The sequence below is a fragment of the Mustela putorius genome, unplaced genomic scaffold, assembly GCF_011764305.1.
Source record: "Mustela putorius furo isolate JIRA1106 unplaced genomic scaffold, ASM1176430v1.1 tig00003836_pilon_pilon_pilon, whole genome shotgun sequence".
NCBI classification, from domain to species: Eukaryota; Metazoa; Chordata; class Mammalia; order Carnivora; family Mustelidae; genus Mustela; species Mustela putorius.
The window spans coordinates 10,603,238-10,618,655 of record NW_025421989.1 but is presented as its reverse complement, the minus strand read 5'-3'; the positions used below and the strand labels follow the sequence as shown (position 1 = coordinate 10,618,655).

General features: G+C 36.4%; 1 protein-coding gene across 2 annotated transcripts in view; it reads right to left on the bottom strand.

Moving 5' to 3' along the window:
* The window catches only part of GLRA2 (glycine receptor alpha 2), a 178,383-nt gene extending 165,485 nt beyond the window's left edge, over positions 1-12,898 (bottom strand). For both annotated transcript variants that reach the window (XM_004758872.2, XM_004758873.2), the window contains exons 1-2: positions 12,273-12,898; positions 9,957-10,090 (exon numbers count right to left, since the gene is read on the bottom strand). In XM_004758872.2, coding sequence (XP_004758929.1) covers positions 9,957-10,090; positions 12,273-12,340 — 202 coding nt within the window. In that variant the 5' untranslated portion in view covers positions 12,341-12,898. The remainder of the gene's footprint in view (positions 1-9,956; positions 10,091-12,272) is intronic.
* Positions 12,899-15,418: the final 2,520 nt, after the last annotated feature.

Here is a 15,418-nt window from a genome sequence, read left to right as displayed (position 1 = left end):
TGGTACGCCAACCTCCCACCCCCACCCCCCCGCCACAAGGTTAAAAGTCACTTGTTTAAATGTGCATTGGTCATTCAGCATTCAAGAATCATAAAGACTAAAACAGATGATTATCAGATCAAAGTATTTTGCTGTATTGACTAATGTAGTTTCTTTTGTCTTCGATGTTTGTTATTTTCAAAATGCCTCTGTTTGCTCATTTATTCATGTAAATGAAGCAGGAGATAAATAGCCTGCAATAATATTTTAACAGTAGAGTAATTCTCTTGTGGCAGCAGAATGCTAATGTTGACCATGTATCAAAATGAAAGCCACATTTACTGAATGTAGAGGCCTTCTCACTCTTATGGATATTATCTTTCCAGCAGAGCATAATAGGTTTCCCATCATCATCAACAATTTTCAGAGCAAAAAAAAAAAATCATTTAGATTTATGGATTTTACCAAGACCACATTTTCCAAAAGGTATTCCATGAAACCCCAGTTCCCCAGAATGTTACTCATTTAAGAAATCCATGATCAAATAAAAAGTATAGGATAAGCACCTATGTAAAAAAAAGTTTTAAAAATATTTGTGTATTTTTACTGCAAGTTTTCTCTAAACTTTTAATATGTTAGTGGATATTGGGACTCTCTCAGAGGATGTTTTGCAAAATTTCACATTCTTATTTATTAAAAATATCCATTTTTCCATTTTAAACCTTTTATCTGAGAACATTTTGTGGGACTAATGTTTTGAGAAACATTTTTGGCCAGATGCTGAACTAAAGAAACATGGCAGCTGCTTTTCCCAGAAGCAGCCTCTGTACGTGAATTTGCTACCACCAAACTAAATGCAAGACAAAAATGTAAATGGCTTATTTCTTCAGTAATCCCCTTGTAAGTTTCCAGAGTCTTTCCATAGAATAATGATCATCCTTGAAATATTGGGAAATGAAATAAGAAATGAGCAACTGGAAAAAAAAATCTGGACAGAATTAATATTTCTCAGAGGAAAGACCAATTCCCTAGGAAAATTGGATGTATCCAAGCTCTTCTGGGGGTGAATTAATAATTTATAAAAGCACATACCACAGAATTTTAATTTAGAATGTAAAGACCAGGGACTATCAATGTTGGAAGTGACAAAGACATCTTGCCCCAAGTCCTTTATTTTTGGAGGTGACAAAAATGAATCCTAGAAAGGTTAGGTGGTGTGCTCCAGGTTACAGCTGACAAAACTAGAATTACAACCAGTCCTCATGAATCTCAGTTTACTTTTTTTTTTTCCACCTGTGGTATTTTACCCCCCTTTATTTAGTAAGGCAATCCCTGGCATAGAGTATCTTGGGGAAAATACTATAAGAAAGATATTATCCTTCAAACACAAGGGCAAAATTTTCTCATTCTGGTCTTAAAGTGCTGAAGGTGTGAGGAGTTATGAATTTGTCCAAGTGAATATTTTAAGATCCCATCATTCAGCAATTCTGGAGAGGTAGAGCTGGGGCAGTGTGGGGCCCAGGTATGTGCTTTTTAAACAGGACTCAGGTGGCTCTGGAACAGGTGCTCTGAAAAGCATTGTTTGAGGAAGACATCACATAGTCTATACAACACTGAAGTACTAAAACCAGAGTTAACGCAAAGGAAAAAGTTAGAATATAAGAATTCCACTGTGAGTATTTCACACTGTATTTATTAAGTACATTTAATGAGTTGTTACAGTGTGGTTTGCCACATGTGTGTATCATTCACTTTTCAGAGACTTTGAGGTTCAAAGCTAAATACATTGACCCCTTGTTTCCTGAATATATTTAGGAGGCCAAAAAATGCTTTTACTAAGAGAAAACCTGGCAAAAGAAATCTCAACTGCATTCTTAAACATGAAGTGGTTCTTAGAAATCAGCATCTCGAAGTATTTAAATGTAAATAAATCAGAAAATGATAGATTATATTATCTTCTATATACACTTGGGTTTTAAAAATAAAAGAAAAATTACATGGCAAAGTGGTTCTGAGATCTTCCTAAAGTGGCAGACTTGCCATGATAAGTAGCTGTATTTTAGGTGTAGTAATCAAACCACCAAGGAGTGCAAAACAAGCAACTGTTCCTTCAGCTTTGCCACTTCTCTACCTCCACCTAATCTTTTCTTCCTCTGACTCTCTACAGCTCTGTGTAGAACAGAAGAGCACAGAGGGAAAGCACGTGTCTCAGAAATGCTGCCCCAAAGAGACTTGGTATTAAGTCTTGAGCTCAAATCTAAGCCCACAACACACCCAGCAGAAGGAGCCTGGAGAGGATTGCCATGGGGCTAGTATAACAATACAGTATTGGCAAATGTAGACAAATATTAGATAGACAGGAAACTACATTAATTATTTTCATATACTCTGCAGAAAGCTCTCTCTCTCTCTCTCTCTCTCTCTCTCTCTCACACACACACACACACACACACACATACACATGAATACATACCATTCCATTGATTGCACCTCTTTCAGATGTCTGTTTAGGAGAAGGAACTATCACCTTACATTATCTTCGTCTCTCTTCCCTGCCTTTGAAGGTATCAGTAAATATTGGGATAATTTATCCCAACAATACCCCTCTCTCACTTCCCTTCTTTCCCAAGACTGATAAAGGAAGACTAACTAAACTGATTATCATTTTTGGAGATGTCTGGTCCACCACCTGAAGACTGAGGGAGGTCTTTGCTCTTATGTTGGTTTTGTGTTGTTATCTTCCAGTTCCTGTCCAGAGACACGCTCTTCTCTTTCCTGTTCTTCTCTGCACCTTGGGAAGCTGATGTTTTGAGTCTGCACCTTTGAGCTCCCTTGCTCTCTGACTTCTAATTGGATTTGGCCAATGATACTCCCACAAGAAAATGAAATACAGGAGTAAAGTGAGGTCTAAATATTTATTCTCTAGCTTTCTCCCTGCTAGGACAACACTGATTAACTACATTGCTCCACAGATCTCATTAGGTGGTCTGTCTATATAGCCACATTCTCTACTTTCTGGTGACCATTCCCTCCCTTGCCTCTTCAGGCCTGAAGTACTAAACTCTCTTTTGGGGGATTGGTTTTCCAAACCCTCTCATACCCCATTAAAGTGTGCCATTTCTTTCCTGCAGAGGCCCTGGATGATACAGAATTCAATTTACAAATTATATTCCAGTTTTTAGTGAAGTAAAAACAGACATTTAAAAGCTTGAATTTTTGTTTACCACTGTATACTTAGCAAGTAACATGGCACCTGGAACATAGTAATTACTCACTATTTAAGAGGAACAAACAAATGAATTGTGTTTAGACTGCAATATAAAGATGTAAACCATTATGTGTAATTTTTTTGTGCCCATATAGATGCTCCCTTGCCACAGATTTATTCTGTTGATTTGAAAATGCATGGGCAGACGTAGCTTATTTTTCCTCAAGAAAATATGCCCCCCCTACCATCAGAGAAAAAGAAGAAATCAAAAACAAACTTAGAGGGTGCCTGGGTGGCTCAGTCGGTTGGTGTCTGCCTTCAGCTCAGGTGATGATCCCAGGGTTCTGGGATTGAGTCCCGCATTGGACTCCCTGCTCAGTGGGAAACCTGCTTCTCCCTTTCCTGTTCCCCCTGTTTGTGCTCTCTCTCTTTCTCTCTCTCTAATAAATAAATAAAATCTTTTTAAAAAAAGAAAAGAAAACTTAGGCAGTCACATTCGTGGTAATTGCCCATTGTCTTTCCATATTTTGACTTGATCCAGGATTTTGGCCTCTTGGATAAATGTGTTAAGAAAATAGAGACACCATTTGATATACTCGCATTCATAAGGATATGGTGGGTACACAAGCCAGGGCATGAGTCCAAGGCAGTGTCCAGCTTTTCTCTTGTACTTGCTCCATGACCACATTTGATTGGCTAGCCAGACTAGACTCTAAGAGGGTAACCAGTGACTTTATTTTTAAATGTCCTGCTCACTTAAGAATATCACTTAGAGACCTATTCCTTTTGTGAAGGTCCTTCCTTTAGTGCATTTCACATGGCGAAAAATGTCTGCAATCAGTCACAAGTGTCCAGAGTAGCCCTCTCAAGAAAGAAGTCAGTGAGAAAATGCTGTGTGCCACAGTCAGGACAGCCTCACGGATGTTAACTCCAAAGAGAATCCAGAATGCTTCCAAAGACCTTGTTGTTATGAGGCTTGATCCAACTATATTTCCATTTTTAAGACCCTATTCCAAACATGTATATCCAACACGCCAAAAAAAAAAAAAAAATTCAACACTACCAAGAACAAACAAATGATTTTTTTTCACACTCTAAAGCTGATAACCCTAAGAGGACACATTATAATGTCCACTCATTAAGTACCAAGATATCCCAGTATCAATGCTGTTATCTTTTTTTTAATGAAGTCTCTGATTATCAGTAAAATGGACAGAATTGTCCTTCAAGGTGGACAAGCAAGCACTATAGAGATTAGGATAAAATGTTTAAGCTCTTTCATTAATGAAATTAAGGATATAAAGTTACCCAGAATCAACCAAGAAGCAAAACAATACATTCTCAAAAACTAAATTATGAGCTTCCATTTCTATTGCTCATAACTGCCATGTTGTAGAGACCAAATGCTCTCTTCAAAATACTCTAAAATAAAAAATCAATTCTGCATGCTTGTGCAGTGACCCTTGTAAGTGCAATAACTGGACAAGAAATTATATAAGAAATGACAGTCATACATCTTCAGTTAAGTTTAGGGTCCTTCTTTCTAGGACTAAGTAAAATTCGTTCTTTCTTTTCCTTGGTTCATTTAAAAATGAGTCCAAGAAAATAATCAGGGGTGGGATTTGAATGGATAAAGATAATTCCTTCTCACAAATGGCTCCCTCTTTGTTTCATATTTAAGAATATGAAATAGCTCTTTCAGTTTGGAAATCTTCCCACCAATCAAATAAAAGGAGAACCAGCTGAGACACATGACGTCTATGTTCTGATTACTGCAATAGGATTCTAAGGTACTGAACTTTTCTGACTTGTTTTTATACCATAAAAACAATCAAGCAATTATAAGACCCCAACCACCATAAAGGGTTAGCTTTGACAATATATCATCAGTGCTGGTTACAAAATAGAAATGAGGGGCTAGTAATAGGGTCTGATAATTCAGATTATTTGCAATAAACTTAATAGTTATAAACAAATCATTCAGATGCATGATCTCATATGATGCTCAGAACAACTCAAATGCAAAGGTAGAAGAAAAAATAAGGCATGGAAAGGTGAAGATATCTTTTCTCAAAATGGACATGAACTTGGGTTTTCTGAATCCAAGTCTAGGACCCTTTCCACTATATTACTCTGTTACCACGGACTGGAAAACATTTACTTTGCCAGAGCCTATTAGAATATAGACGTCTCCTGTCTACGGCCATACCACCCTGAACGCGCCCGATCTCGTCTGATCTCGGAAGCTAAGCAGGGTTGGGCCTGGTTAGTACTTGGATGGGAGAATATAGACGTCTCCTTCCTGATGTCACTTCATACTACAAGCACCTTGTAGGCCAATAGTAGAAGCCTAGTATATACAAATGTGTTGGTTGGTGTCCATACATCAGAGAAAAGCTAGACTGTGACACAGCCAATGGATTTCAGATGTTCAAAAATCTTCATTAACGTCATTTCTGAACAAAACTGTCATATGTAAATTTCCCTTTGTTACCTTCAGTCTTTCATTTCAATAATACTTTTCTCCTTTTTATCTCCTATTGTCTTATTCTAAAATGGCTGCACTCTTTCTGCAACTTCCTGCACTCAAGTCAAATATTTCTGATACTTGTGAGCATTCTATTCTTTTTCTCAGAAAACATCGTAACATCTGATGCCCACATCTACCAGGGTGATCAAAGAAATGACCATGCTGGGGCTGCATTATCCCTAACTGGGAGAATCACCCTTTCCAAATGTCCCTGCTGGACATTTGTGCTCAAGCCACCCCCTATAGGGATTGGCAAGCACAACATTTGAGCTTGAGCTCCACTTGGCTATAGACAATAAATAGAATTTCCAAGGGAAGAAACCTGAACCTCTAGTTTTTTGAAAGTGGGCCTATTTCTACTTGTATCTGAAACACCTCTTGAGCTGATAACTCCTTAGAAAATGAAGGAAACCATATTGCATGCAAATGTAGGTTTTAATGTCACACATCACACTTTCAAATTTAGGTCTCCAGACATAGAAAAAAATTAGTGTGCATGGCATGCACAAAGAAGTGGAGTGAATAATTATCTCCCGGCATCATCCATTCCAGATCCTATTCCAAAATGAATGCTATAGTGGAACGTATTTATTCACATTGGGATGAAATTTAGGATATAACTCTAATTTTATTTTCAAAGAAAATTTCATTAAAATAGATAAAGGCTTTGTTTCAAGGAGACAGAATCAGAACTAATGTATTTTGCCCAGGTTTGAGCATTTCATTTGGCCTCCTTAAAAGCTTAATGTTTAAAGTGGCATTCTCAAGATGCAATAACACTGACAAAGGAGTATCTGATACGATGATGGAGTAACACCATGATAAATCAACTGACAATGAGACAAATCACCCAAGTGGGGAAAGTGGCCCCTCTGTTGACATAGAATTGATATTTACCATGGTTTCAGAACCAGGTAATTGTGAATGGACTTAGCTTGTGTTTTCATCTGAACTGAAGATTTTGAAAATTTGTGTTTTGACAAGATCTGACCCAGGTCTCTATGGATCTTATAGATGGAATGCAACTGGCAAATCTGACTCATGACTTTGTTTATACACTTGTGCTTCAGCACATCAGAAAAGCTATTTTTTCCCTGTAGTTTCTAAGAATGGCTCTCAATTACAGAGCCTAAGTCTGATTCATTTCTGGTCCCCTTTTCTAGCTTACATCCATTTTCCTTCTTGTGTATATGCCCATTATGACATCTTTCAGAGGCCATCAGGGATATGAAATAGACATGAAATATTTTACTGACTTGAAAGTATACAGGAAAGATCCCTTCCAATAAGAAAAATTATGCGTATGCATTTCCTTTTCCCTTGCCAGCAGCAAGGAAAATAGAGAAGAACTAATATTTAATAAGACATCTAGAAAAGCCATTCCTTGTACCTCAGCCACCCATATTTCACTCTTGCTTTTATTTTTGTGGTCGAATCTTGCCCTTCTGTCCTCCTATTAATTACTATTATTGTTGTTTTCAAAATCATCATCATCATCATCATGTTTATTGTTTTCATAGCCATTTGGTTTTTAGCATTTACAGCATGCCTGTCACTGTCTAGATACAGTCACATTTCCTAATCATCCTTCATTTCTATCTACTATATAAGATTTCTCATTGGTACATTGCTAATCAACCATAGTAAGTTACAATAAGTCTATAGTGTTCTTCCTAGCCTCCTCACTGTTACAAGTTCCTTATGATCTCTTTTATTTCTTTCTCCTCAGCTCAACTAAGATCATCTTTGCTAGTCACTGTGACCACTGGTTGGTTCCTCAAAAGTTCCCACCCTCAACGTCTACTACAACTAATTGGTCGCACTAATCTTCATAAGTGATCTACATTTTCCTCTCTTTCTTGGTCCTTATATCCTCATTCCAGAGAAAAGATGACTTCTTTTACCTATATTATGTATGTGTGCATATTTGTGTTTGTCTGTGTGTGCATATATATAACTCTCTCTATATATAACTCTGTACACAACCCTCCCCTCTCAGATGCAGTGTTGGGTGGGTTGATAAAACATAAATATGCAAAAGAACCATATTAGACATATGAAGTTTTAATGGGAATACCAAGAAGTGAGAATTATTTTACTCTAAAATAATGGGGAATGTTTTATATCCAGCAAGAGCCAAGATTCCCTGAATAAAGAGAATTGTGGGAGCTGTTATGTAATTAATCTTCTATAACTGGTTCATGTAAACAAAATTTATGAAAGAGGATCAGCGTTCATTGAGGTGGAGAGTTAAAGGGAGTGGGAGACAAAACTCACTGAAATCCATTCATGTTCGAATCTTAAAGGATATCTACCCCATTTCCCTTTTATAAGTCTTTAAAACATCCTGTGCTCGGGTCTTTAAGCAGTGGAAAAAATCTCAAAAACATGGCCATGCTTTCCTATACTTGATAATCTCTCCATTTATTTATCCTTTAGAATCATGAGAAGTGTTGTTTCCAAAGGGTGACATCCCCAGAAGAATGAGAAAAAAAGCTCTGTGAAACTGATTGCTCATTCTGTGTGGTCATTTAAAGTAGCAAATGACAACATGGGTGTTTGTTTATTACTCTGCATTTTTCTCCACTTTTGAAAGTGACTTCTAGAAAATAATGAATAATAGCTGCTATTAAACAAGATCCACATAAATTTGAAATGATTTTCCATCTCTGGGCCTTCTCTATGAAACCTTCCATGAATAGCTTAACAGGAAATCATCTCTTCATTTGTTGGAATCCTGTAGCATTTTATCTGTACTTTTTCATGTTACTTAACTATTAACTACTTAACTATTTCTGTGTCATAATATATATTACTTTATAAATATTCATGTAACATCCACCCTCCCCACTAAAATTTTTGACGGTAGCACCCAAACCTGTTTCATCTCTCAACTTTTCAATGCATGCAGTAGTTGACTTCCCATATAGTTCAGACTCAGAAGTTGTTGAATGACTAAGTGAATAGATGTAAGAATGAGTGGTCCCATTGAAAGCTCATTCTCAATATGTTGCTCATAGGATTTTATTTCAAATATTGACTTCCAAAGCAATGACTACAAAATTAGTATGAAATGGGATAAGCATGAAAATTGTTTTCAGGAATATCAAGCTTTGAATTTAGTTCTGTTTCTTTTGGAAATACTCTATAAATCATAAATACTTGTTTTGTCAAAATTATGACATAACTCTTTATAAAATGTGCCCTTAGCTGGGTATATTCAGAGTTGTAGCATTTAAAGCTGAAATGAATCTAGAATTTAATTTTCATGCTCATATTTGCCAATAGTAAAAATTAATCAAAACTCAAAGAAAGCAATCCAATTAAGTCGCTAATAAGCAAAACCAAAGCAATGGAATTACAACATAATATCTAGAATATTATAAGATTCTTCTTTTGTAAAATATTATAAGCACTCCACAATGCATTATGTTAAATTACAAGATAAAACGCAATTGTTGAAAATATGTATTTAGAAATTAAAACATCAAAAATAATTCATTCATTAATAATTGGTTCTTATTTAGTATAAAAATAAATCAAAGATAAAAAATAATTTTTACAGGTGATTAGTTACATTTTTATAACATTAAATAAACAAAAATATCAAACTTTTTGGTTTGCTTCCAATTGAACAAAGACAGTATCCACCATCTTTGACATGTGTACTTTACAATTCTGTATTTGTTAATTTTAGATAAACAATTTCAAATAAACTATTAAAATGTTTAAACAAAAGAAAACCAAAAATTTCTGATGTATTCAATTAGAGCCTCTTGCCACAATGTTGAGAAATGAGAGAGGCCTGAAAGTGTGTAAAATGGCATGTTTCATATTGAGATTCAAGCATCACTTTGGGAGTAGGTATTCAAAACGGAAACCAAAGATTTTGAATAATTATTGAATCTTGAATGATTCCTGGTAGACACACATATAAGTCAAATCCATCATTTACTCTTGGAGTCATTTCCAGTCATACTCCCACTTAGGATCAAAAAAGGGAATGTAGCAATAATCTCTGACATTAGTTTTCCTTGTGGAATAGAATACTAATGAGAAAAGTTTTCAAAAGAGGCAAACAATATATAAAATTTAAACTATTAAATTGGCTATCTCAAAATAATGCCAAATGAAATGAATACTACATTATTTTATGATAAAAAGCCCTTAAAAGTTATTTCAGTTTATTCAAACACCTAGATTTCCCATAGGCTTAACATAAATTTAATTGGAGCCTACCTTTAAAATTTGGCCTGATTCTTGCATCGTATCCTGATGTCCTTCCCATTAATTTGTCCAAGAAATCTGAAGGTGATAGGGTCTGCGAAGGTTGTTTCCCAGACCTGGAGTCATGGTCTTTGCAGAAAGCCGTCCTAAACACATCATCAACTTTTTTTAGCAACAATTTCATTCTCGATGCCCGAGAGCTAAGGCTCACAGAATGTTTGACATCATGTTTTGTTAATATATGTGTTATGTTAGTAAGAAGAAAAAGAAAATTAAAAACTCTTTGGTCAACTTCAGAATTTGTACATTCTCTAAAGTTAACTTTAAATGATGAGAGTTAGAAATCCTGAGTCATATCTCCCAGATGTCCAAACTATAGCCATAAAGATGTTTAAGATGATACTACACGCATAGCTTATTTTGTAGATTTTATGGACATATAGTTAAAGCTGTTTCTTTCTAGACTCATCAGAGAAATGAAGATGATAATTTCTAAAATGTGATTGTCTTAAAATCATTCCCCCATGACTCTCAAACAATTCTTCCAGCATTTTAGCCCTTAATATAAATCCTCTACTTTTTACTGGAAATATATAATAAGATGGGCAGAACAAAGTGAACAGTGAACTAATTATTCCATTGCTTATTTTCTCACCTGCTAGATTCTATTCCAGCTATCAACTATTAATAATTTTCAATGCATTGTCTAAAAGAAAGGCTTCACTTGGAAATTTAACTTCATTCTAAAATAGGTCAACAATAAGTGTGTCTGTACTTCTATTATTTTATCAGATGTTATTTATATATTAGCATTTAAACTGTTCACTCTCCAGTAAAATAGTCATGAAAAAGAACTTCTAAATCATTTTCTCTTCTGCATTATCACAAACACTAAATGTGATTGGAAAATTTCTCATATTTTCATTTTCCTTAAAGGGCTTATAAAAAGAGCTTATTTGGTTTGTAGTGAAATGAATACTTTCACAGTACATAGTGGTTGACTGAATGTCTATTTCTTCCCTAAGGCATAATATTTGACAAGCTTTATTTTTAATAGTTTAACAAATAATCTTGTTAATTCTGTCACTGAGAAAACACCACATTTTTGCCAGTTTTTCAAAGTAGTATTAAATGCAAAGTATTAAGTGCAGAGGATTTAAACATTTGGTAGGAGTTAAAAATTGATACAGTCATCTAAAAATACTCACATTCCCATATGCAGATTCATCTGATTAATCAAGTATTATTTAATTATGATGGTGGTGGTGGTGGTGGTGGTGGTGGTGGTAATGAAGGTGATGATGATGATGATGATGGTGATGATGCTTCTAATGAAACGCAGCCTATGGTTTTTCTTAATCATAGTAGGTGTGAGCCTGAAAGGAACATAGTGGGTTTTCCCAGTACTCGTAACATTAGCTATATGTTCCATTTCTCTTGGTTCTGTAAAAAAAAATACCATGAAATCTAGTGAAAATTAAATGAAGAGTCCTACACTTTGTGGTATGAACATCTCCTGTCTCTATGCTATCTTAGAACCTCTGCCATTAGGATGGCTATTTCACTTACTGGTAATCATCTGATAATTTGAAGTATAAACTGATTTGACAACTTATAAACTAGGTAGAAAATACACACATGCAAATAATGATTTGCCACTTATTTTAATTATGCACAGTCCATTTCTCATGCAAAGATAAATACAAACATGTCATATTAATTAAATTTTGGTAGGCATTCAGTTTCCAAATATACTGAGCAATGGAACATAGTGGTAAAATGAGATTTTAAATATTTTTGATGTTTCAAGAAATTTCCTGAATTGTAGTGCTCATAGTATGCATCTAGTTGCCGAAATACAATAGAAGTTTCAAGTTGACTAAGAATTGGGGTTCTTTTATATTTTATATAAAATGAGCATGCTCCTTGTAAATTAATCCAATCACTTCCACCATATGAGAACCATTGCATCCAATAACCATTTTAAATGACTTTCAGAGAAATTTGAAAGCAAAAAAAAAAAAATCATCATTATATAGAAATGTAAAGAGCATGCAACTCATTAGACTTCCTTAATATCACATTGCCTGTGAAAATGTGTTGAAATGCATAGAGTGGGGTTATGGATCGTAAAACTTGCCTTTGAAAATTTACCACCCTCCCACCATAATTACGCCTTTTAAAAGAACAAAAGAAATATAACTCTCCTCTTTAAAATTAAAATAATATGGTCCAGGGCATAGAAAAATAGATTAAAATGTATGACACATTCTCTTTCAAACAGTTTTCATGGGGGAAAATATCAGCATGCAAAGTCGTTTCACCTACCTGAAGTGGTTTGTCTCTAAGAAAAATGCAAACAAGGCTGTCAAAATGTTCACTAGCTGCCGGTTCATTCCTGTTTCTGTGATGCTTGTGGAAAATATCTCCGAAATGATTCCAGAAAGAAGCTAGGACAAAGTATCTATTTATTGTCCAGATTCGAAATCTGGCAGGAATCTAGTTTCCTTGAAAATCAAAAAGAGATTTGGGTTTGTACAGTTTGCTGAGAAAAAACAAAAAGTGCCAGTCCTAGGCATCATGGTCAGGTCAAACCGGGGCTCAGGACCATCAGTTAACCGAGGAAAGACAAAGCCTTAGAACTGATGGATTCCCCAGCTGCTTTTCCTGAATAATAAAAATGCCGCTACCTTAATCGCATCACCATGCAAAGGGGGCTGGTGACAATGCCATGCTGGAAGTCGGGTTGCTGTGGCTTTTGTTTTATGTCCTTTCTGTTTAGCAAATCCCTTTTCTCTAGAAAATGTTCTCTTTTTAAAAGAAGTTGTAAATGAGATAGAAGAAAGGACTCTGCGCGCTAGAGTGGGCACAGGGGAAGAGGGCAAAATTGCTGAGATCCTGTGCTGGAATGAGAGCTACAGAAAGACGGGAGACGTGATTTTACCCAGCCTATAAATTTCAGCACTCGGACAGCTCCTAGCTCTGAAGTGCGCATGTTTCCTTTTTCAGTCGCTTGGGGCGGGGGTCGGGGAGAGGCATTCAAGAGGGGACAAGCCTGATGTTCAAAGGCAAAGAGTGGCTTTCTCTTCAGGGGAAGGGTGCTAAAGGGGGATGCGATGACAATCAGGAGAGAACAGACAGGTAGACAGGGAGGGTGAAGAAGATTAGGGTCTGACCCCTAGAAATGAGAGTCTGTTGGTAGGTGGGCGGGACGGGAGTTTGAAGCAGAAAAGGGAATACGGTCAAGAAGTGGGAAAGGGGAATTGGGGGAAGCAGAAAACAGAATCCAGAGTACTGAAATTATAATAGGGGAGTGGGTAGTTCACTCCTTGTCAGTGGAATCTAAAGGCAAAAGAGGAGTCCTGTGTTGCAGAGAAGGGGACATTCCCTTGGTATAGACAAGTCCGTATGCAGAAAAAGACTCTTGAAGATCAATAATTTAATTTAGAAGCCCTTTATGCCTTCTTCGCCCATTGAGTGTTTTCGTTTGATTTTAGCCGCCTGTTCCCAAAGGATCTCTACCTCTCTACTAAGGAAAGTCCCTTCCGCTGAGCTTTCTTCCGCGGCTCAAAATCCTTGGGCATCCTATTCAATCTGTAGAGGAGGAAAAATAAAACGGGCCAGCAGGGGGCAATAGCAATCTTTTTTTGCCCTGATTAAAGGTTAGAGTAGGGTTTCACGTAAGAAACGGAAAAGAAGGGTGAGACTGAGGGTTGAACAGTTTTCAGCTGTCCATTCCAGATGTTAATCACCAAGGAGGGCCATGCAATAAAGTGTAGATGTTCTCCTAAACTGGCTAAGGAGACAGAAAATAGTGAAAGTTTATAAAACCTATACAAAATCATGACAGGTAATCTTGCTATTTCAAAGTAAATTTACAAATACTATTATTACTAAAAGAGGAAAAGTAAATAGTCCAATGCAAGTAATTAGCGGCTTCTGGTAAGGAGAAATGAAAAATATGTGTTCTACCCTGAGCTGATGAGCTATTTGCCTGTAAAATATATCTCTTTAATCACCTTGGCACTCTGCTGCAGGTCTTAATCTTAAAACAAAATAATTAGTTTTTAGTCCATAAATGACTAATCTGTCCTTGGATTAATTAAATATCATAGCAGAGTAACAAAGGATTCTATATTTTTAAAAAATAGTTTCTGAGAAAAAAATCACAAGTTCTTTTCACTTCTTAATGTTAATATAAATCACCCGAAGATCCTGTTAAAATGCATATTCTGATCTAGTAGATCTGAGGTGGTGCCTTAAATTCTGCATTTCTAACAAATTCCTAGCTGAAGTTGATGCTGCTGGTCCACTGATCTCACTCTGAGTAGCAATGGTCTATATGACCTTTTATTAGATTTCTTTCCTACCAAAAGAATGAGAATATAGGAATCTCTCTTTAGATGAAAAGCAGCAAATGCCCAAGCATTCTGCTTACATACAAAATCAATTCTTTGGATGTGTTCTCTTAGTTCTCAAAGCCCAGAAAAGGTGATTCAATTTAAAAGGAAAATAGTATAGTGTAGTGTGAGACAACCCTGGACTGCAGCTTCGAATCTGTTCACTTTCAAATTCATCCACATGGAAACTCTAGACCTGATTTTATCCCTGCAGTCCTGACCCAAAAAATAAAACCAATTCTTGGAAATATGTTTCTTCAACTGGTGCTATGGGGAAAATCATGTAAGAAGTTTTTGTGTTCAAGATTCTTTTCAAAAGAAAAAAAAAATAGGGCGCCTGGGTGGCTCAGTGGGTTAAGCCTCTGCCTTCGGCTCAGGTCATGATCTCAGGGTCCTGGGATAGAGCCAAGCATGGGGCTCTCTGCTCAGCAGGGAGCCGGCTTCCCCCTTTCTCTGCCTGCCTCCCTGCCTACTTGTGATCTCGGTCTGTCAAATAAATGAAATTTTTAAAAGAAAAAATACATATGTAAACGTATAAGAGAATGATTTGTCCCAAGTTTGTTTGAGGTTGTAATGGTGCTTAAAGTAATACGGTCTTTGCAAATTATTTCATTCAATGGTAGAGTCTTCTTATTAGCCAGGAGTAGGGTGAGTAGGGAAACCTGTAACAAAGAGAAGCTCTGGCCAGCAGCATGAAATCACAGCATTTACTATTTTAAAGTTGGAAGGCACTTTAAAGGGGATCTAGTCTCGGCTCCTCATTTTTTTTTTTAATTTATTTGACAGACAGAGATCACAAATAGGCAAAGAGGCAGGCAGAGAGAGAGAGAGAGATCACAAGTAGGCAGAGAGGGGTAGGGAAGCAGGCTGAGCAGAGAACCCAATGGGGGGCTCAATCCCAGGACCCTGAGATCAGGCTTTAACCTACTGAGCTACCCAGGTGCGCCAGCTGCCTCATTTTTTTAAAGATTTTTTGTTATATTATTTTTTTATTATTTAAGAGAGAGCATGCAAACACGTTGAAGGGCAGAGAGAGAAGCAGTCTCCTGGCTGAGCAGGGAGCCTGATGCGATG